General features: G+C 39.7%; 3 protein-coding genes across 4 annotated transcripts; 1 reads left to right on the top strand and 2 right to left on the bottom strand.

Annotated features, from left to right (window-relative positions):
- The first annotated feature begins 245 nt into the window (after positions 1-245).
- Positions 246-8,668, top strand: LOC106585186 (zinc finger protein 367). The gene is made up of 5 exons (XM_014171110.3): positions 246-972; positions 1,821-1,971; positions 5,472-5,591; positions 5,728-5,866; positions 6,002-8,668. The coding sequence occupies exons 1-5, from the start codon at positions 694-696 to the stop codon at positions 6,252-6,254; spliced, it is 942 nt and encodes a 313-aa protein (XP_014026585.1). The 5' UTR covers positions 246-693; the 3' UTR covers positions 6,255-8,668.
- On the bottom strand, positions 1,659-14,039 carry LOC106585185 (nucleotide sugar transporter SLC35D2). Of its 2 annotated transcripts, XR_006761755.2 has the most exons (14): positions 13,775-14,039; positions 13,561-13,594; positions 13,262-13,348; positions 13,025-13,092; positions 12,755-12,826; positions 12,563-12,631; positions 12,274-12,376; positions 11,505-11,597; positions 11,315-11,382; positions 9,878-9,956; positions 9,566-9,648; positions 9,280-9,451; positions 5,971-6,351; positions 1,659-1,943 (listed from the first exon to the last, which is right to left on the bottom strand). XR_006761755.2 is itself a non-coding variant. In XM_014171106.3 (13 exons), the coding sequence occupies exons 1-12, from the start codon at positions 13,909-13,911 to the stop codon at positions 9,304-9,306; spliced, it is 1,041 nt and encodes a 346-aa protein (XP_014026581.2). In that variant the 5' UTR covers positions 13,912-14,039; the 3' UTR covers positions 1,659-1,943; positions 9,280-9,303. The 2 variants fall into 2 exon arrangements, 1 of the variants encoding a protein (XP_014026581.2); XM_014171106.3 differs by lacking the exon at positions 5,971-6,351.
- Positions 14,040-17,753: 3,714 nt separating this feature from the next.
- Positions 17,754-21,072, bottom strand: ccl27a (chemokine (C-C motif) ligand 27a). The gene is made up of 3 exons (NM_001141478.3): positions 20,993-21,072; positions 19,098-19,215; positions 17,754-18,229 (listed from the first exon to the last, which is right to left on the bottom strand). Exons 1-3 carry the CDS (start codon positions 21,054-21,056, stop codon positions 18,130-18,132), a joined length of 282 nt encoding a protein of 93 aa, NP_001134950.2. The 5' UTR covers positions 21,057-21,072; the 3' UTR covers positions 17,754-18,129.
- Positions 21,073-21,896: the final 824 nt, after the last annotated feature.

A 21,896-nucleotide genomic window follows, 5' to 3' on the forward strand; every position in this document is an offset into this window, starting at 1 on the left:
ATCCCAGTCCACTGAAAAATTAACCGCCCTTCATTGCTATTGGTTTAAGCGTCTCAGTGTTTGGAGCGGTTTTATGCGTTATGCACATTGGTTCAATCTGCTGTCAATCTGTAAAGGCGCGCTCTAGAACGTTTAAAACGTTCACGGCTGAAAAAGTAGCAACCAATGAGCGTACTTTGAAAGTTCCGAAGATGACCATTGGTTACTGTGTTGCTCTCGTTCGGATTTACCTCATGCTTTGACCCTTGTAATAGGTTATTTCCCATACATGTGGTAGGAGGATTTAATTTACCTTCAACTGATTTGTCAAATGAACCGCCCAGGCGCGATTTGCAACGCGGGAAAGACTTCCAGAAGTAGGAGCTGGATCCACATTGACCTTGTGAACATTGGACTTTCTATTTTTGTAAATTAATATTTGTGACATTTTTAATAAGGAATTGTGGCGCGGTTTTCTACGTCGCTGGAAATGAAGAATATTTTCACTCCTGATTGAGTAGCTGAATTTGGTAGGACACTTTCAGTCGTATAGCTGCCTAACCCAACTTCTGTTAGAAGGCTATTTTGCTAACGTTAAGCTACTTGATAAAAACGCGTTTGGCCTATCGTTAGATGACAAAGTGATTCCTGAACACCATTGTGATACAATTTGAGATTTTATCCGTTTTGAACAAATCGGTCTTCATCTCAACGATGGCCGAGAACAAGCACCCTCAAGTAATTTTTTGCAACGACTCCCCAAAGAGGGTCCTGGTGTCTGTGATCAAGACTACCCCGATCAAGCCCAGAAAGAGCGCGTCTCTGATGCCGACCAGTCCTGGATTCAGCGACTTTATGGTGTACCCGTGGAGGTGGGGGGAGAACGCCCATAATGTGAGCCTGAGCCCTGGCTCGGTGAACGGGGCAGCCTCACCTACCGGGACCAACACCGCCAGCGAGGCGGACCTGGCTGCCTCCTCCGACCAGATTAAGGTAGGATAAATTGGAGGTTGTTGTTCATGTTGTTTACCCTAATAACATTGTGTTGTGTAGAAGTTAAAATCATATCTAGTAGGCTAGGATAGTTTTACTGCCTAGAAAGTAGCATTAATTATGTGCCTGTTCGTACACCGTAATACATGCATGAGTATTTGCATGTAACTTTCAGTTGCTTGTTGTATTTAATCTTTTTGCAATGAATGACAGGTTACATTGTTTCAGCTTTACAATATAGATGATCATGTTACATTCATCGGAAAGGCCAGATACAAATGAACTTTAGGCTACACTGAATCATTGAATGATGCGAAAAGATAAATGTAATCTAAATCATTGTCGTTTTAAAAAAAAAATGAAACGGCAACTAGGAAAAGTGTGTTTTTAAAAAAACACAGTCACTTCCCACAGTAACATCTGTCAAACGTGATATCGCCTAGCGCGGCAAAAATGTTTTACCGGATGTGCATGGATGAATGAATACATGCACCTTGCAACAATGTTTAACTGCTTGTGGCCCTGGCACCATTCATTTGTACCAAACAAACATCCCTATTTGACAATGATCATCAAGTTGATTTATATAATGTGTAGCAGCAATGATTTGAAGTTGGAATTAGATATTGAGGGAACTTTTGCTTTAAATGAAGCCGTTCATAAAGCATCATATAAGACAACATAACAACTAGTTACTGTTTTATTAAAACAAACATTGTTACTGGAATAATGCTGCATTCCAAACTGGAAGTATGATGTTCTAAGCCTACATTAAGTATTCAGAAAGTAAAGAAAGATGCATTTATTCATTTAAACTGTAGTTAACTTTGTTTCCTCTTTGTTTCCAGGACGGTATTCGGCGTGGCCGCCCGCGTGCTGACACTGTCCGTGAGTTGATCAACGAGGGGGAGAGCTCCTCCAGTCGCATCCGCTGCAACATCTGCAATCGTGTGTTCCCCAGAGAGAAGTCCCTACAGGCCCATAAGAGAACACACACAGGTGAGCGCAGAGCACAGATGGCCCTGACACACGGACACCCAGCCTACCAGGACACTACGCTGTTCCCTGTGTTCATTTGGGGCAACACCAAGACTCCAGCCACCCAAGTCATCGACTGTTCCTTTGGGTACTACTATTACTATTGTAAAGTGGTTGTTCCACTGGATATCATAAGGTGATTGCACCAATTTGTAAGTCGCTCTGGATAAGAGCGTCTGCTAAATGACTTAAATGTAAATGGGTACCACACGGCAAGCGGTACCGATGCACCAAGTCTGGAACAAACAGGATCCTGAACAGCTTCTACCACCAAGCCATAAGACTGCTAAATAGTTAGTTAACCTCTCTGGGCCAGTGGGACGTTTGCGTCCCACCCTAGTCAACAGCCAGTGGAATCGCCTGGCGCGAAATACAAATACCTAAAAAATGCTATAACTTCAATTTCTCAAACATGTGACTATTTTACACCATTTTAAAGACAAGACTCTCATTAATCTAACCACATTGTCCGATTTCAAAAAGGCTTTACAGCGAAAGCAAAACATTAGATTATGTCAGGAGAGTACCCTGCCAAAAATAATCACACAGCCATTTTCAAAGCAAGCATATATGTCACAAAAACCCAAACCACAGCTAAATGCAGCACTAACCTTTGATGATCTTCATCAGATGACACTCCTAGGACATTATGTTATACAATACATGCATGTTTTGTTCAATCAAGTTCATATTTATATCAAAAAACAGCTTTTTACATTAGCATGTGATGTTCAGAACTAGCATACCCACCGCAAACTTCCAGTGAATTTACTAAATTACTCATTATAAACGTTGACAAAATCACAATTATTTTAAGAATTATAGATACAGAACTCCTTTATGCAAACGCTATGTCAGATTTTAAAATAGCTTTTCGGCGAAAGCACATTTTGCAATATTCAGAGTACATAGCTCGGCCATCACAGGCTTGCTAATTTGACACCCACCAAGTTTGGGGCTCACTAAACTCAGAATTACTATTAGAAAAATTGGATTACCTTTGCTGTTCTTCGTCAGAATGCACTCCCAGGACTTCTACTTCAACAACAAATGTTCTACTTCAACAACAAATGTTCCAAATAATCTATAGTTATATCCAAATACCTCCGTTTTGTTCGTGTGTTCAGGTAACTATCCGAAGGGTAACGCGTGAGCGCATTTCGTGACAAAAAAATGTCAAAATATTCCATTACCGTACTTAGAAGCATGTCAAACGCTGTTTTAAAATCAATTTTTATGCAATTTTTCTCGTAAAATAGTGATAATATTCCAACCGGGCAACGTTGTATTCATTCCAAGACTGAAAGAAAAAAATGGAGATGTCTCGTGAACGCGCATCTCAGTCTCACTGTCCCCAGGCTGACCACTTACAAACTCTGCTGCTGTACTTTGCCCAGAGACAGCAGACACCCTATTCCACTTTCTGGCGGCTTTAGAGAGCCAATGGAAGCCTTAGAAAGTGTCACGTTACAACACAGATGCTGTATTTTCGATAGAGATGCAACAGAAGGACAACAAATTGTCAGACAGGGCACTTCCTGTATGGAATCTTCTCAGGTTTTGGCCTGCCATATGAGTTCTGTTATACTCACAGACACCATTCAAACAGTTTTAGAAACTTTAGAGTGTTTTCTATTCAAATCTACTAATTATATGCATATTCTCGTTTCTGGGCAAGAGTAGTAACCAGTTTAAATCGGGTATGTTTTTTATCCGGCCGTGAAAATACTGCCCCCTATCCCAGACAGGTTAAATAGTTAACCTCTATGGGCTAGGTGGGACGCAAGCGTCCCACCCGTGGTGCACTCCATCAACAGCAGGTGCATTTCAAGAGCGGCAAATTTGAATCCAAATAAATGTCAAAATTCAAATTTTCAAACATACAACTATTTTACACCCTTTGAAAGATAAACATCTCCTTAATCTAACCACGTTTTACGATTTCAAAAAGGTTTTACGGCGAAAGCATAAATTTAGAGTATGTTAGGACAGTACATTTACAAGAGTTGTGTGTAATGTTTTGTCAATTCAAAGACAGGGTCACCAAAACCATAAAACCAGCTAAAATGATGCACTAACCTTTTACAATCTCCATCAGATGACACTCCTAGGACATTATGTTAGACAATGCATTCATTTTTAGTTCTATCAAGTTCATATTTATATCCAAAAACAGCGTTTTACTATGGCATTGATGTTGAGGAAATCGTTTCCCTCCAATAACCGGCAGTCAAGTCAGCACCACAAATTAAATAATTAAATTTAGAAAACATTGGTAAAATATTATATTGTCATTTAAAGAATTATAGATTTACATCTCTTGAACGCAATCAACTTGCCAGATTTAAAAATAACCTTACTGGGAAATCACACTTTGCAATAATCTGAGCACTGCGCCCAGAAAAATACGCGTTGCGATACAGACAAGCCGTCATGTTGGGGAGATCTAAAATCGAAAATACTATGTAAATAATCCATTACCTTTGATTCTCTTCATCAGATGTCACTTCCAGGTATCACAGGTCCATAACGAATGTAGTTTTGTTCAAAAAAGCTCATCATTTATGTCCAAAAATCTCCGTCTTGTTAGCACATGATCTAAGCCCGCCGGACTTCACTTCATGAACGAGGGGAAAAAATATATTTACGTTCGTTCAAACATGTCAAACGTTGTATAGCATAAATCATTAGGGCCTTTTTTAACCAGAACATGAATAATATTCAAGGTGGACGAATGCATTCTCTTTTATAACGTATTGGAACGAGGGTACCCAACATGAACTCGCGCGCCAGGTGTCTAATGGGCCATCATTGTTCCATGGCTCTTGTTCGGTCAGATCTCCCTCCAGAAGACTCAAAACACTTTGTAAAGGCTGGTGACATCTAGTGGAAGCAATAGGAAGTGCCAAAATATTCCTCAGCCCCTGTGTTTTTCAATGGCATAGGTTTAAAGGTAATACAACACATCAGGTATCCACTTCCTGTCAGAAAATGTCTCAGGGTTTTGCCTGCCAAATGAGTTCTGTTATACTCACAGACACCATTCAAACATTTTTAGAAAATTGAGGGTGTTTTCTATCCATATATAATAAGTATATGCATATTCTAGTTACTGGGTAGGATTAGTAACCAGATTCAATTGGGTACATTTTTTTATCCAGCCGTGCAAATACTGCCCCCTAGCCCCAACAGGTTAACCAAATAGCTACCCGGACTATCTGCATTGACCCTGCACATGCACTCAGTACTGGTACCCCGTGTATATAGCCAAGTTACCGTTACCCATTGTGGATTTATTCTTCGTGTTAATATTTTTCTATTATTTCTAAGCGTTTCTCTCTGCATTGTAGGGAAGGGCCCGTAAGTAAGCATTTCACTGTTAGTCTACACCTTTTGTTTACAAAGCATGTGACAAATACCATGTGGTTTTAGTTCAACTCCCCCTCTGTGTTCTCTCTCAGGGGAGAGGCCATACCCGTGTGACTACCCGGACTGTGGCAAGGCTTTTGTCCAGAGTGGCCAGCTAAAGACCCATCAGCGCCTGCACACTGGAGAGAAGCCCTTTGTCTGCTCTGTGAAAGGTAAGCACACAACTAGATTGTCACTGTTGCCCCTTTACATAGGTGGTACCTTGAGACCTTTCGTATAGATGGGGTGCAGCATCTACCAAATGGAAAAGCTTTGACACTAACTCGGATGTTACTGTTATCTCCCCAGCCTGTGGCAGTCGCTTTACCCACGCTAACCGGCACTGCCGAAAGCACCCGTATGCCCGTTTGAAGAGAGAGGACCCCAAAGAGGGACCAGGCAAGGCCCAGTCTGTGGACAATAAGGCTGTGGCAGAGTGGCTGGCAAAGTGGGTGGCTCTGGAGGGAGGGAGGACAGGCAGATCAGACGGATAGTAAAAACTAGTAAACCAATCAAGCTATCTCACGCTATTCTGCACACCCCATTACTCACCATATCCCCCCTTGTCTCTGTGTTGTGGCAGGTACTGGCAGACCCGTGAGCAGCGTGCCCCTGCGCCCACCAAGGGGAAAACCCAGGGCAAGGGTGGGGTGGAGGACCAGGAGCAGCAGGACCCCCGGGAGTTTCTCCTATCAGACGAGGAAGACGAGGAGGATCCAATGGAGGAAGAGAAGGGCAACGGGGGCGGGGCTGCCAGACGGTGTCTCCAAGAGCAACGGGAGCGTCTTCATGGCGCCCTGGCGCTCATTGAGCTGGCTAATAACCTGTCTGCCTAAATCCCCGCCCACATCCCAGTGGGTGGGGAGTCCTGAAACCTTCCCTAGTCAATCCCCTTCTGCCTCCCTACGCAGTATGCTTGGGATAGAAGTTTGCCTGTAAGGAAAAACAACTAGGATAAGCTTACCCTCCCCAAATACTTAACCATTAATGGGGGGGGGGGGCGCTAAGCTGACCTTAGATTAGTATGTGGAGGGAACTCCTCCACCCGCAGTGTGGGGCAGGCACAAGCTTAAAGCACCTTATCCAGCTTCCAATGTTACCTTATTGGGCTGCTATGATTGTAGATGTCCATTATTTGATGAATGTTTTACTCTCCTCTGCCTTCTAAAGAAAGGAGGAGAGGAACTTAGAATGTTTTTTGTTGTTATTTTGTTTGCACTTTGGTGGTAACGAGTTATTTGCTGTCTTTTACTTTGGAACTTAAGCATATCATGTGCTTGTGATTGTGTGAAGCATATTGTGTGATTGTGTGTGTATTCATATAATGGATGTATATGTGGATTTAGCTCAGATGGATGGAGTGGTACAGGGTGCGTTCAGACGTAGGATACCTTAGGTGTATCTAAGTACTCTGATCTGGACTGTGACAGGATACAGTAGGTGAAAAAGCAATGCGGTGGAAGCCTATCAGGGGATTTTGCTTCCACCTGTCTAGTTCTTTCAGATCAGTGCAGATGAAGGAAGGGGAGGAAGTCACTGTCGAGACTATTGAGATGCAACCCACTGTTAGAAGAAGAGGTGGACATTGCAAGTCTAATCTAGAGTAGTAGCTAGGCACAAGCTTTCACAAGAATCCAAGCTCTGACACCTTCACCTATCAAACGAATCCCACCCAGACCTGTAGCTCTAACCCAGGGGAGGGACAGCTCGGGTCCTGGAGAGCCGCAGTGTGACCAGACTTAGCTCAATCTCAGCTCTTAATACATCTGATCCAAATGGTCATCTTATCATGGCCACTTAGACCACAATCAGTCGCCCCGGGTGTGTTAGAGCTATGCTGTGCAGGCGTTGACCGTCCCCGCTCTAACCAAATCACATCGCCGGACAGAAGGAAGAGGAAGACATGCAGAGCCAGGATATGTAAAGTCAGAAGTGCTGCCATCTTTTATATTAAAAGATGCTAGCTGATTGGAGATACGGACGTGGTAGCACCACGGGTGGCGTACATAAAAAGTCTTCTCTGCAATCAACGCTTCAGAGGTATTTATTTCGTCATGTTTATTTGACCTTATTGGTTAACAGCGATTTGCTATCACAAGCTTTCTCCGAGTACGGACATACTGAGCAATTCTACTGAAGAGTTTATCGATCATGTCCTTCCTCAGTGATTTAGTATCTATCCATGTTAACTAATACCAATTAGAATGTCACTCCCCTTTGCAGCAGAACTTGTATCTATATCTGCTATTAAGTTTTGCCTTTATGGATTAAGTTTGCAATGTAACGTTTCCACTTATCAGACCGGTCTAGAGAAATGTCTAGAGGATGTAATGATTGCTTGGCGTTGGCGATGCTTTATTATTTGTTAGCCACACTACATCTTTTAACATTGTGTAAAGGTTTTATGATAAATGGTCAATTGTTTTTAAAATATATGTTTTGGTTGTTTGATTAGGTTTGTGCTTCTCGCAACACCCAGATCCTTTATTGGCCACGTGATTAAATATGTTGTATCCCACTGGGACACAAACTGGTTGAATCTGTTGTTTCCACAGCATTTCAACCCCCCCAAAAATGCAATGTTATGACGTTAAATCAATTTGGAAAACTGATTGGATTTACAAAAAGGCATCAACATTTAAGGAATTTTGGTTTGTATTTTTTTTCTTCACCCAACTTTTAACCAAATGACATGGTAAAAAAAGATTTCACATTGAATTCACTTTACTTTCCAATTCAAACAAATGTAAATAAAACGAGACGTTGAATGGACCACACTGTCCAGTGGGATAACACGTCCTATAACTCTTTTCATAAGAGTGCAGGTTAAACTGGACGACAGTTATTATTTGATAGTCAAAGCACCAAATGATGTATTGTTACACCCAAGTATAATGTATATATCTTGTTTTTCTAACTCTTTGTTAATTATTTGGTTTCGTCAGTTAATATATTCCCTAACTTGTTTGTTAGAAAAGGAGAAGGGGGGGGGGGGGGGGGGGGAATGACTGCACACAATCTACAGTACAAGAGCTTGAAGTTCATGTGTAGATGATTGTGAAATTCACGTTCTCTCCCACCGTGTTAAACAGACCATAGTCAGAATTGGTGTGTTTTAGGCCTTGATAGGAAATGTTCTGACTTGCTCTGTGGAGATGACATTGTTGGTGTTTTAAAGCAGAGATTCTCTTTATAGGCAGTCCACTGTTGGTACTTGTTGGTCTTCAATAAACACCATCATTGATCATGATCTAGGAGCTAGTTTCATTTCTTCACGTTTATAGTTAGGTTCATTGATTGGTAAGAGCTGCATCACTAAACTGTAGTTTATGTTCTCGTTGAACATACAGCTCTATACATTACACTACAGTATGTCTTTCAGTCACACACATTGGTTTCAAGAGGTGGTTAGTAACTACTAGTGGCCATTGCTATTTACATGTGTAATAATACATATAGTATTGCTATTTGCATGTGTAATAATACATATAGTATTGCTATTTACATGTGTAATAATACATATAGTATTGCTATTTGCATGTGTAATAATACATATAGTATTGCTATTTACATGTGTAATAATACATATAGTATTGCTATTTGCATGTGTAATAATACATATAGTATTCCTATTTACGTGTGTAATAACACGTATAGTATAGCTAAACCCTTGACAATTTAATTGCAGGTTTCAACTTGCAACACAAAATAATGAACATTGGTCAAAAATATGATTATAATTTAACATAATGATAATTTAAGTCTACAAAATGTTATAACTTTTGCTCCACAAAGGAGCAGATACCAAAGGCAGTGTTTACTCCTTACAGTACAGAAAAAGACTACGGCATCATGTCTCACCTGGTTCATCACAGGTTTATTCACTTATTTCACAGGGAGTCTGTCTATGGAATCTTCCATCACGGGAATGATCAGCTGATCCTGGTTTCCCTGTATTCCGCTTTCATCGCTTTGGGATGGTTTGCTGCTGCTGTGGAACGTCAGGTAGGAATACACAAGTCCCCCTGATATACTGACGAGAAGAGAGAACTATGGAGTTGAACATTGGCAATAACTTCAACAGAATGGCATAGCAACAGTGTTCTTGAGCTAATGTGTCACGACTTGGAAACTCATCTGCTCTTACCAAATATTTAACCCCAGGAAGTTTGTCCATGAAAACAGGTAGTCTCCACCTAAAAACATGCCGATGTAGGCCACAGCAACGTTCTGCGGAAAACAATTGATCTTGATACACTAGTTGCGTTGGCATAATATTCATGGATATGTGGACTCGTGAGAAGGACATGATCAGAAGAGGATTGTGCATTTGAAAACATTTTTTTTTCTCCCTATTTTGTGCTCACTGAACCTGACCCAGCTGTGTCAACACAGCCCCGAAATGTTAGGAACAAACATATTGACCCACATGTTACTGGTCCACATGTGTTCTTCTTACCTTAATTGCTCCCACCACCGTGGTGGTCAGTGCAGAGTTGTAGTGGCTACACAGCACTATGGAATACATCAGCACAAACCTTAAACAGAGGCAAAATATTTTTATCATGGTATACTTACATTTCATATGATTTTTATGATTATTATTTATTATTATTAATAAGACCACTAGTTAGGGGCCTTTTGTTTTTTTAACATAGATTTATTTTTCAAGTTCAAATATACATTATAGAACACCATGTGAACGATCATAGTTTTTGGAAGAAAATGGAAAGAGACATAGAAATAAACAAAATAAAGAAGAATAGAAATTCAAAAAATTACATTCGTAAAAGGACCAAAATAAGTAAGAATACTAATAATTACAGGAGTTTATTTTAGTGTCGTTAAATGAAGGGAATTATTCCACAAACATATGTCCCTCTTTTTGTCTATACAGTTATTGGGCAAGGTACAATCTGATGGGAGTCCATTTCGACAGAAAAGTATCCATCTTTAGTTGCAACCTGGCTGTCATATTTTCCATAATTGTCCATTTATTCCCGTTGATTTACAGTTGGCGGCTGTGGTTTAAGCCAACTGAACATAATAATTTTCTGTGCAATCACTAACAGTACCCTTAATATGTACATTTGTTTTTTTTTATCTTCCAGGTTACAAGGTATTATACCCCTAATAAAATGAACATTGGTACCAGCGGTAACTCAATGTCCAGGATTGTCTTCACTGCTTTCTTTTTTTGATGCTCTTCCAGAACCCTTGTAACTTTGGACAGTACCAGATGTGTGTGTGGTCTCATATTTTTCAACACAGCGACTCCCAACAGTGCTGAAGCTTTTTGATCACATTTTCGATATCAACAAAGGTGTTTTAAAGTATATCATCTTCACTTATCAGTCAAAATCCCTCCACGCTGGGCTACTATTGCATTTGTGACTACTTTCACAAATTCTCTCCCATGATTCATCTTCCACCACCACATTCATTTCTAGTTCACGTTTTCCTTTAACATCCAACGTGTGTTCAGAAGTGGTCATTTGAAACCTTTTATGTAACTGAGACACCTCTTTTTTGGCTGCTATTTGCTCTTCTAATATGTTTATGAAATATTGCTCTACAATGAATGGTAGTAGGGGCTTTTTGTATTACTTTTTAAAATATGTTCTAAGATTTGTTAGGGGAAGTTGTGTTGGCAACGATTGAGCCCAATGGGACAACATCATGGCTAAGGTGGGACGTGTCTCAGTGTTCTGCTCCGCCTCCGGTTGATGAGGAAGGATATCCTCATGGAGACTACACTTCCTTCAGACACATCTTGATCTCACAATGTTGAACCACAACAGATCAAATTACATAAGTGGAATAATCCCCCTTTAACAGCCATATAAAAAGGGATACGCTGCCAGTTTCTTTTTGAGTCATTTGTACACTGACTTACCCCATGAGGCAGGAAATAAGGAAGCAGGAAACAAAGGGGGCATTCAACCAGTGTTCAAATGTGATGGCCTGTCAACGGAAAACAAACACACAGACAGCGGGTCAGACAGGCAGACAGACGAGAATTAACTGATCCTAGATCTGTGGCTAAAAGCGATGCTTATCCTGAGAAAAACAAGAAATCCATTTACCTTGTGTAAATCCCCAGTGAATGCACTTGCCAGAAGAGCTGGGATGACGATGATGAATGCATTGTAAAATAAGATCCCATATTTTCCAAGACCCTTTAAAGAAATAGAAAACTTTATTTCATGTGAATCCGAATTACGCAAAACACTTCGCTATTCAACTCCTCAAATGTTCAACCATAAGAGGAGAGTGTTGCTGGAGCTTAAAGATCCAGTGATCCACTGTAGAGGCAGGTTACGCATTTTGCAGTGTTTACTTTAAGGGTGGGCATCCAAACAAATGAATCAACGTCACGTAGCCTGGCAACGATTAGGTGAGTCATTAACCTGCGAACTCAGACCCTATACATTGTAAGCAATAGAACACAGGTGACTCTTTCAGCAACACCTCACTTCACCTTTCCTCACTTGGCTGGAATGTAAACATGCAGGATGTAAACGTACAATAGAAATTGTTATCGATTGTTGCAAAACTAAGGACTAAATTCATTCAACCTGCCGTATAAATATGTTTGCATTCTCCTGTGCCTGTTTAAGAATATCTTAATCTGAAAACTGGAAGTATCTACCTGTAAGGAGAATGTTGTCCAGGTGTTTGGTATTATCACAGTACCCAGAACCATTCTGGGATTTTTTTATTTGACGACGAGTTAAAAAAAAAGGTATGTTTACGTGCTTAAATCAATTCTTTATCCATTCTTAATTGCCCTGGTCTACATGTTAATAGGGAAAACAGATGGTGGACATATAGTGTGGCTACAATGAGTCCTACCTCAGTTCCCAGCTTCTTCTTGGTGTACACACCACTGGCAGCAGTGAAGACATCATTAAGCAGAATGAATGTGTAGCCCTCTGCATCAAAGGCCAAGTCAGAGCTATTGGAGAAAATAAGTGGTACATTTTATTCATAATGGTAATGAAGATAATCAGTGATTCCTTTGAAGTACTATAGACGTTTTCAGAGGTAATATCTGAAGGAGGGTAGCTCACCGGACAGGAATATGTTAACAGTGTAAAAGTTTATTAGCAGCATATCAGGGTTGGCAATCTATTGGATTTACCTGGCAGCCACCAAGGCTCCAAAAACGATGGCCAGAACACTGTAGATAAGATGATTGGGGAATGTTTTTCTGGAGAGGAAATGTAAATTCACATGTTAATACTTTAAGGCTAAACTGTAAACTTTAAGGCTGAACTGTAAAAGATGAGCAGCTATTACTGTGAAGTAGACATGTGGAAAAATGGCCACAAACCTCAATAGCCTTGCTTCCATGATCATTGTCATCAATATGGTGAACTTCCTTAACACTGTGAACATGGGTAAGCTGTAAAAGGATCAATGGATCAATCAATCATTAATAATTGATCTGCTTTTTTATAAATGCATTTGTCACAAAGTGCTTGGCGCCCAGGCCTAAGTCCCTATGAGTAGGGAGTGTTGTTTATATTGTACAGACTGTAATTCAGATGATATCTGAAACTAATGCATTAAATATCACTCATGCATTTAGACTCCATTGTACCTTAACTTCTTTGTACTAGCCAATCCTGTTATGTGGTTTCCAACATACAGCAAAGGTAGGGGGAAGATCTGTATGTCCAGAATGTATTAAATTAATTAAATCAAGATTATTATATTGACATGGCAAAAATATATATATATTTTTTTACATTGGCTCCTTTTGTGGCTCATTGTGGTTCACCTTTTGTTGTACGCATCTGTGACAGACAGAATATTAACATAAGCGGAAATCACTTACTTTGACGAGAATGCTTCTGTCAAAGTCTTGGAAGTGAACTGTTTGGTTCATTTTAGCAAAATAGAGAATGAGGATTGTAGTAGTCATCTGTAAAAAAAAAAAAAAAAAAAGGTGGATCAATATTTATGAATAGATGGCAATTCCACACTCAATGATGTAGTTGATGTTAATGCTACAATGGTCAGTTCTTATTTCATCAACAGTTTGGTTTGGTTATGATACGGGAAGGTAACCTGATCCTAGATCTGTGGTGCAACTTCTACCTCAAGAATCCTGAATTGAGACACATTATAGCCTACCTGGCCAATTCCTAGAAACATGTAGGAGGGAAATCTAAAAGCAAGGAAAGAAATGTTATTGGATAATCAAGATGTCAAGAGGTATAAACAATACAATGCGGAATGTAACCCATGATAACAGGCTGCCTGTTTGAGCCTCAATTTGTCATGTTAATTTAGCATGTTATTTGTTGAACCTCTGTACACAATAATTGCAGTGACCAAACGACCTTACCTGTAGTTTGTGAGAATCGTTTTGTTCACAACAATGATAAAAAAAGAACTGACAGCGTAGAACGCAGCAGATAAAAACTTGAACAGTCCGGAATGTTCGGGTTCTGGTAAATTAGCTGAGGTAGACATGGCAGACATTAGTTCAAGAATAGTTGTTATCGCAAAAAATATATAACGATCTCGGTTGCTTTCACTTAGGCTTTGTCGCGATCATTTGATAAAAGGGGAGGACGTTAATTAGAGTGGGCTGGGACCGTTCAAACAGGCTGAAATTTGCGAAGGGAATTACATAATTCTGGAAGATTATAAACAATATCTTGTGGAAGATTATAAACAACTATACGTATAGTGCCAAATATAGACTTTATGCCATTTTGCTGAATCATACGCTTGATTATTCACAATTCAATTCCATGGATGGTCAAAATTGTCAATTTCTTACGCTATAATATAGGCCTAATCTTTTGTAAGTAAAATTACATGGAATTTCAATGACTGCCTGAAGTACGACTAAGCATAACACACACACAGTCACACAGATAAGGATGATGTAAATATAATAAAGAAAGGGAAAGGGGATGATCTGGATAGGGGTTGCTATGATTATTTTATTGCACCATAACACAGTAGTTCATGATTTATTACCTATTCCAGCTGTAAAATTCTCACTTCAAAAGGAAGGCAAGTGGTTGTTAATTCCTTTAGGGGACGCCATTGTGTCATTTTGTTTTATATTGCTACTCTTGCAGCCAGTAACTTTGCACCTCTCCTTTTGTAGCCTGGGACCAGATATCTGGTCTGGTCTGGTCCCAAATGGGATATCTGATCTGGTCCCAGGTTAGATCAACCTGTAGGCTGCAGGCTGGCAGAGATCTTGAGAGTCAAAAGTGTTTGTCCCCTCCCTAATATATCTCTTTCTATCTGTCTCTGAGTCCACGCTTGTATTTTCTCTTGAAAATCTAGAATGAGATAAAGAAGGATTGGACTGTGCTGCCATAAATCTCAATATTCACCCTGAAGTGAAATGGAAATTCAGTGAATACAACTGAATAATACGATCATAGCATTTCCCATAATATTATATATTTTTTACAAAATCTCAAAATGTTTTTCTGAGTCCATTTGAGTCTGCACAGGTTTGTAGGCAGGTGATAGATAAGTGAGCTGAGCTTTTATGCTAAGAGGCTCTGTATTCCTCTGCTCAGTGTCTCTCCCAGGGCCGACTCCAGGGATAAGCAACATAAACTTTTTACATTTTATTAAAAAAATTGGAACTCATTCAGTGTCTCAACTTACTGTTGAGAGTTAGAATAGTGTTAGAATAGTAGAATACGTAAGGTGTAAGTTTGAAATGTGGTTGTGCATCAGCCAGGGGGACCCGCATTGATTTTGCTAGTCGCGCTCACTCAGATATCATTAATATGCCATAAGTCATGACAAAATGTGTAGAATTGCAGGACATTCGCTTTAAAATGGCAACATTTTCTCTATGCCCCATGACAAAATGTGAAGAAATGCAGGAAATTAACTAGGGGGGGGGGGGGGGGGGGGGGCACAAAACTTGGCCACCCAACCAAATCTCTTAGGGCCTCCAAAAGGCTAGAGCCAGCCATGGTTTCTCCTCTCTTTCTCTCTGCTTCCTGCTTCTCCAGTCTCACAGACTTAAGCACAGCCTCCACATCTCTCTCCCTGGAAGAAAGGATGGAATACCAAGGTGGGTGTCAATAGTGGCTTCCTCTCCTCTCCTTCTAGATTGATGTGAAAGACATGGACAACTGGGTATCCATCTACCGTATTGCTTTCACATGTTTTATGATCATTGCAGATGAAGGAGAGGAGGCATTTTTTTGTCATTTAATATATTGTTTTGTTGCTCATACACTGCTAAACTTTTGTCATTTTGGTCCTGGAGGTAAAGTATCTTCCTAATTAGTAGACCTTTGTTCTCCTCCTTCACATGTGTTGAGTAATCCCACTGTATCAGAGGTAACTTCTCTCGTTTATCCGGTCTTTCTCCTCCACCCCTAGGAAGAGATCTATGTGCTTTGGCAAAGTTGTGAATGAGTTCTGTTAAGTAAGGGAAGTCATTTTACTCACAAGCAGCTGGCTTTGCTATGAAGGTCACCTTCTTCCTGGACCTCCTCAGCATTTTCACAGGTCATAGTTACCCACAGAAACACACCACAACCAAACGTCACTCCTCTGAGTGCTCCAGATATACACGTCAGTTGTGTTTATTCATATGTGTGGTCATTGATATTTTCTCTGTATATATGGCTCTACTGGTCTCTGTACGTGCCTCTGTTGTACACCAGAGCTGGTGTGTTAGCAGAAGGATTGTGTGTGGTCTTGGTTTGATTGCTGTTGCTAGGTTGTAAAGCAGTGGTCACCAACCCAGGTCCTGGAGACAGAGATTGTTGGGTGTTTGTCTCAGCCCAGCACTAACACATCAGCTACTCAACAAATCATCAAAAACCTAAATGAGTTTAATCAGGTGGGTTAGTGCAGGGCTGTAGCAAAAGCCTGCACACCTCTTCAGAATGAGCTTGACTGACAGTGATTGCAACGCAACCCTTACGGAAAGACTGCATGATTTCACGTGAAAAATCACAGGTTTTGCCCATGTACAATTTTATTTCAGATGTGAAATTTCAGATGTGAAATCATGTGAAAACGTGGTTTTGGAACACTTTATATGTGATGATATTTCACATGACGTTTCACATATGGATTTTCACGTGATCACACAACATTTCACATGTGAAATCATGTGAAACCATGTGGTTTTGGAACACTTTAAATGTGATGATATTTCACATAACGTTTCACATGTGGATTACATTTTCACATGATGCCCTGCAAACAAAAATGAGTTGTTAGGATGTCTCCGGAACATAACAAAATAACCACAGTGTTTTCAATCTACATATTTGACATGTTTATACATGAATTATTATTCAAGGTGTTGGTGACCTCCTGGTTCACAGCATTCCAATATTTCTGCTATGCCACCATGTCTGTGTCAATCACTGATTTCATCTGTATTCCTACACCTTGGCCTTCAAAGTAAATCTCAACTTTGTATAACACCCTCAAGAAAAACTATTATAATTATGATAGTGATTCAGGAGTAGCATTAAAACAGAATAATATGCTCCACAAACATTAGACAACTTTACAGAAAACCCTCAAACTGATGGCACTCTTTTGCTAAGTGCAGAGATGTATTATAGGTAATGAACATGTAGGGGACATCTGAGAATGCTTCAAACTTTGTGGCACAACAGAAAGATCAACGTATCCCAAATAGTGAGTTCAAATCCCAGGTAGGGTCATATTGAACAATCAGTACTAAGTGATCATGTCAAGTGTAATCATAACTGTCATTGATTAAAGATTTTACTTGAACAGCGTACCACTTACTTTGAAGCCCTCCATACCATTTAATTACTTCCCCTACAAAAAACCCATGTGAAATTTGCAGTTTCACATGTGAAATCGCATTTTCAGAAGTGAAATAACTGTTTTCACATGTTGAGCTAAAATGTTCACATGTGAAAACAAAAGAGACACATGTGAGGTCAGTTGTTCACATGTGAAACCATATGTATTCAATATAGAGTTCACATGTTAACAGCACCTTTTCACATGTAAGGAGAATAACATGTTCTCAACTTTCACTTGTGAAATTGGATGTGAAATAAAATTTGCATTTTCACATATGAACATTTTCTCTGAAAATGTAACTCTCAGATGTGAAAATCTAATCGTTCAAATGTTGTCACGTGTAGTTTCATGGTATCACGTTTAAATGTTGCATCCCAAATGTTTTCACATGTGTAGTTTCATGTTATCAAATGTTGCTTTTACATGTTGTCACATGTTATGTAAAACACTAGATGACATGTGAAATTCATGTAGTTTTTCTATAAGGGAATATATTGCAGCTCATACAAAAATCAACAACACAAGAATGTTTTGGGATAAGTATTGATTTTATTTCAGATATCACAGCCCTTGATTATTTATACAAAGTATAAGTAGAAAACAGTTTTTTGAATGCTATAGATTAGTTGGTGGATTACATGTAGACATGTATTAGATTTTTATTACACACACCACAGGTTTCTGCCTCACACACATAGTAATGCATTTACAAAACTCCTCCAAAACACATAATGATAACCATGGAAAATGTCTAAAAAGACATGAAAGAAAAGTCAAGCTGCTGCACATTAATCTCAGTTAACCTAGAAGTAAAATGTTGCATTATTTGGTCAGGTGCCAGTTATGTTTACGTAGTCTGTCCACAAGGGATTAGCCACACATTAAAAAGTTCCCTCACTCCACAGAGAACTAATTCCTTTTCGGTTTTCCGTCCTTTTTTCTCTGCATCCTCTTCAGCTTTCTCTTTACCTTTGGGTGGGCACAGAGCTTCTTCCCTTTCACGTGCAGTCTATGGAAATGGGAGGATAAGACAGTCATTGGCTCAGGTCACCATCTGACATAGAGGGTCTTTCAAGGTCCTGAACAGTCATTCTGAAAAATACATTATCTCTCATGGCTAACTACCAGGAAGTTTGAAAAGACAGGCTGAGTGAGCAGGGACCTTAAATTCATGAGCTCTCCTTTACTGACAGCTTTTTGAAACGCCTATGTCAAGTAACTTGGATGCAGTGAATAGCGTTGCAGTAAAATGATCCCCAGCAAATTTGTTGATACACAAAGCAACTCAAATAACATTGAAAATGCATCAAATGATATAAACAAATGTAATACACATCTCCTGTTTGGCATGTCATTTGTGATGCGATTCACAGCAGCACTGACGGGTGTGTTAACTTGACAACTGCGTCAGTTTTGAACGACCCCCCCCCCCCCCCCCTTTTTGTTCCATGCTGGCTGAAGACCTAGCTAGCCAGAAGATAGCTAACACCAGACACAGATGAAAGGGGAAACAAGGCGGTAAGAGATACGAGAATATCATGTTACCATTGGTGTATTCAAATGAGAATTAAGGTGATGTCACCTTGTCCCCTTAATGATGAAGCTAAGTGTTTGACATGGGAGAGGGGACCAGTAACTTTATGATAAAATGTTATCAATGTAGAAGTAACAGTCATTTTTCATACTTTGGTCATCATACCTTCAAATATCATCCAATTTCAAGAAAAACACGATTTTGACTGTTCTGACCTTTAACATAATTTATATCAGACAGTGGAATACTAACACTAGTATGTCATGACATTTTTCAATGATAGTAAATGTGTAATTGGGATACTACAATTAGTCTACTCTAGTCAGTAATGTGATGAACTCACACAAGTGCGTTGATGTCACAGACACCATTGCTTCTCTGCATCTCTGCTCTCTCCACCTTCCTCAGCACATTGGTGGGAATGTTCATAGATGTCGTCACACAGCATTTAGGAATGCCACCTGCAATGTTTACCATCAATTGTAAGAGTTGCAGTAATAGTGGCCTAAGTGATGGTACTGGTAATTGCAGCAGCAGTAGTGGAAGTTGTAGTGGTGGTACAGATGTAGGATCTTAATATGATCACTAAATGTAAACCTGTAGTATATTCAAGGTTTAAAAAGGCGTCAATAGTTGGTAATTTTAGTAATGGATCAACCCCCTACAAAAAAATGTCCATTAATTACTGTATAATCCACATAATAATTAACATTACCTGTTGCTCTAGGATTATTTTCCTGCTGTAGCAAACTGGCTCAAATCAAGATCATACATCTGTAGTAGTGGCTTCAGTAGGCATGGTAATAAAATAATAGCAGCAGTAGTAGTAATAATAGTTGTAGTAGTACAGGTAGTAGAGTGTTTTTTCAAAGAACAAGGAGTTGGAGAGGTAGCTGAAGTAGTAGTTTAGGTTGCTCCAAGAATCACAGACTAGTAAATTCTCCTTGAACTCAAGTGACCTGTGTTGTTTTAAACTGTGACTGTAGAACGACAGAAGAATGACAACCTAGTGGTTGATGAGTATCAACTGAAAGTAAACGAGTCACAACAGATAATACCCACAAATTATAACCCTGTCTGTGCCACCAAATAAACAATTTTGGGCAATACCATTCAGGGAACATAACTGCCATATGATAGTAACTGCCAATCTCTCTCTCTCTCTCTCTCTCTCTCTCTCTCTCTCTCTTTCTCTTTCTCTTTCTCTTAATCCCATGTGCATATACACACAGGCGCGCACGCGAGCACACACACACACACACACACACACACACACACACACACACACACACACACACACACACACACACCACAAGCTTCAGCATGAGCAATGCTTAGCATTTCCACTGAGATCTTGTGTCTCTACTCTCACACAGCCCCAAAAAATGAACATTCAAGGCAGCTAGCTACTCATTGAGTCCTATGCAAATGAGTGATGGTTTGATGACCAACCAATAGGTAAAAGTCATTGTTTACTAGGCCACTGCTGTTCTGATTTGTCAAATATCAATATTTGTTTGTCTAGCAAAAACTACTGCAAAATGTTCTGATGATAGAAATTAGAGTGGCAGGGGGCCAGATCCTGAACATTTCTTAATTTATACTGGTCTCTTTGATCAATTCTATACATTAATAAAATATCTGCATATGAATTTGGCTCTAGCATTTGTATGGTTTAAGCTACAAAAGATTATGACCGCATTCCCGAAAGCTACGACTCTAAGGAACACCTACGTACATTCTGTTTCCATCTCTGATACTCACAAGGACTCTGTTAGAAGGGAGTGTGACAAAAAAAAAACAAATCTAATGACTTAGGGAAATTAATTCAAAGCTTACTGTGCTTCCTTCAGACTGGAATTTGGCATTACCTGATTTGTGTTATTTATTGAGATTCTTAGTTTTCAGATTATTTTAAAATTACCTCATTACTTTTAAGAGGCTTTTGAACAAAATAATGGTGAGCAAGCTTTGCACCTTTTCTTTTTCAATTTTCCTTTTCAAATTATTTGGTTGCACCTCGTTGGTTGAGCGCCCCCCACTTCTTCCCTAATTCGTTTTAGCAACATTTAAATTGAAGAAAAGTGCCTTATTGGTAGTTGCGTTGCTTTCTTATACAGTTCTTCCAAAGAATAATCGCATGTGGAAAATGTCCGGCCCCCCTGCAATTTACCTTTTGTACATCTGCCCCCCCTAAGAATATAGTTGAATAGACCTGTATTACAGTGTCTTCCTTACCTTCAGTGGTTGTGATGGCCAGAGCACACAGAAAGAGCAGCATCACCATCACTCTAAGATCCATGGTGACAGCGGGAGTGAGAGATCAAGTGAAACTCATCAGAATTTATACCGAATTCCTCCCCCCTCCTATCGCTGTGGGTTGTTGGTATTGGTCTGGCAGGTTTTAACAGGTTCGATTACTACTACATTTAACTTAATGAAAGACTACAACAACCTCACAATGCTTTGTGAGAGACATCATGTAGAATGGATAATAGAATATAGGTCGCAAACCAATAACAGAGATCTAGGTGGAGCAGCCTGGTAAAAGCCAGGGTAAAAGTGGGGGCAGTGCATACCAAACCAACACAGTAAACAAAGGGGGCTATACTGTCAATATAGCGCAAATAATGCAATTTAAGGTTGAGCTGCGTTGATAGAACTCATATCATGTTCAGTATGTATTTTGTTGTTCCATCAAAAAAAGTATGAAAATACCCACCAGTGAAATCGCTAATAAATCTATTTGCTGATAAATTGAAGAGTTCTACACTCCAACTCTTAACTATTTCCAGAAATCTTCACATGGTAGCATTCCACCTGGGGAATTTTATGGTGTGAATCAGTAAGTAGTTGATTGGTTTGTCCAGGAAAACATGCTCAATAAGAGCAGAGCTATCAAAGCATTGATGAAGAGTGTTTGTTTAGCACTATGACAGACCTACTAAATCATCTCAACACTTGTTTGACAGTAGTAAACTGCTAATGACTTGCGTATGTTCCACCCCCTCTCTCTCACTCTCACTCACTACCAGGCAATTTGCAATTGCTTTATTGCAAAATCACATATGTGACGAACCTCCCACTCTGTCTGCCAAATTCTTTCTCTTTGCTTTTGTTTTCCTTAATAAGATGGGTAGTC

Source organism: Salmo salar, chromosome 24 (genome assembly GCF_965601325.2).
Source record: "Salmo salar chromosome 24, fSalSal1, whole genome shotgun sequence".
Taxonomy (NCBI): Eukaryota; Metazoa; Chordata; class Actinopteri; order Salmoniformes; family Salmonidae; genus Salmo; species Salmo salar.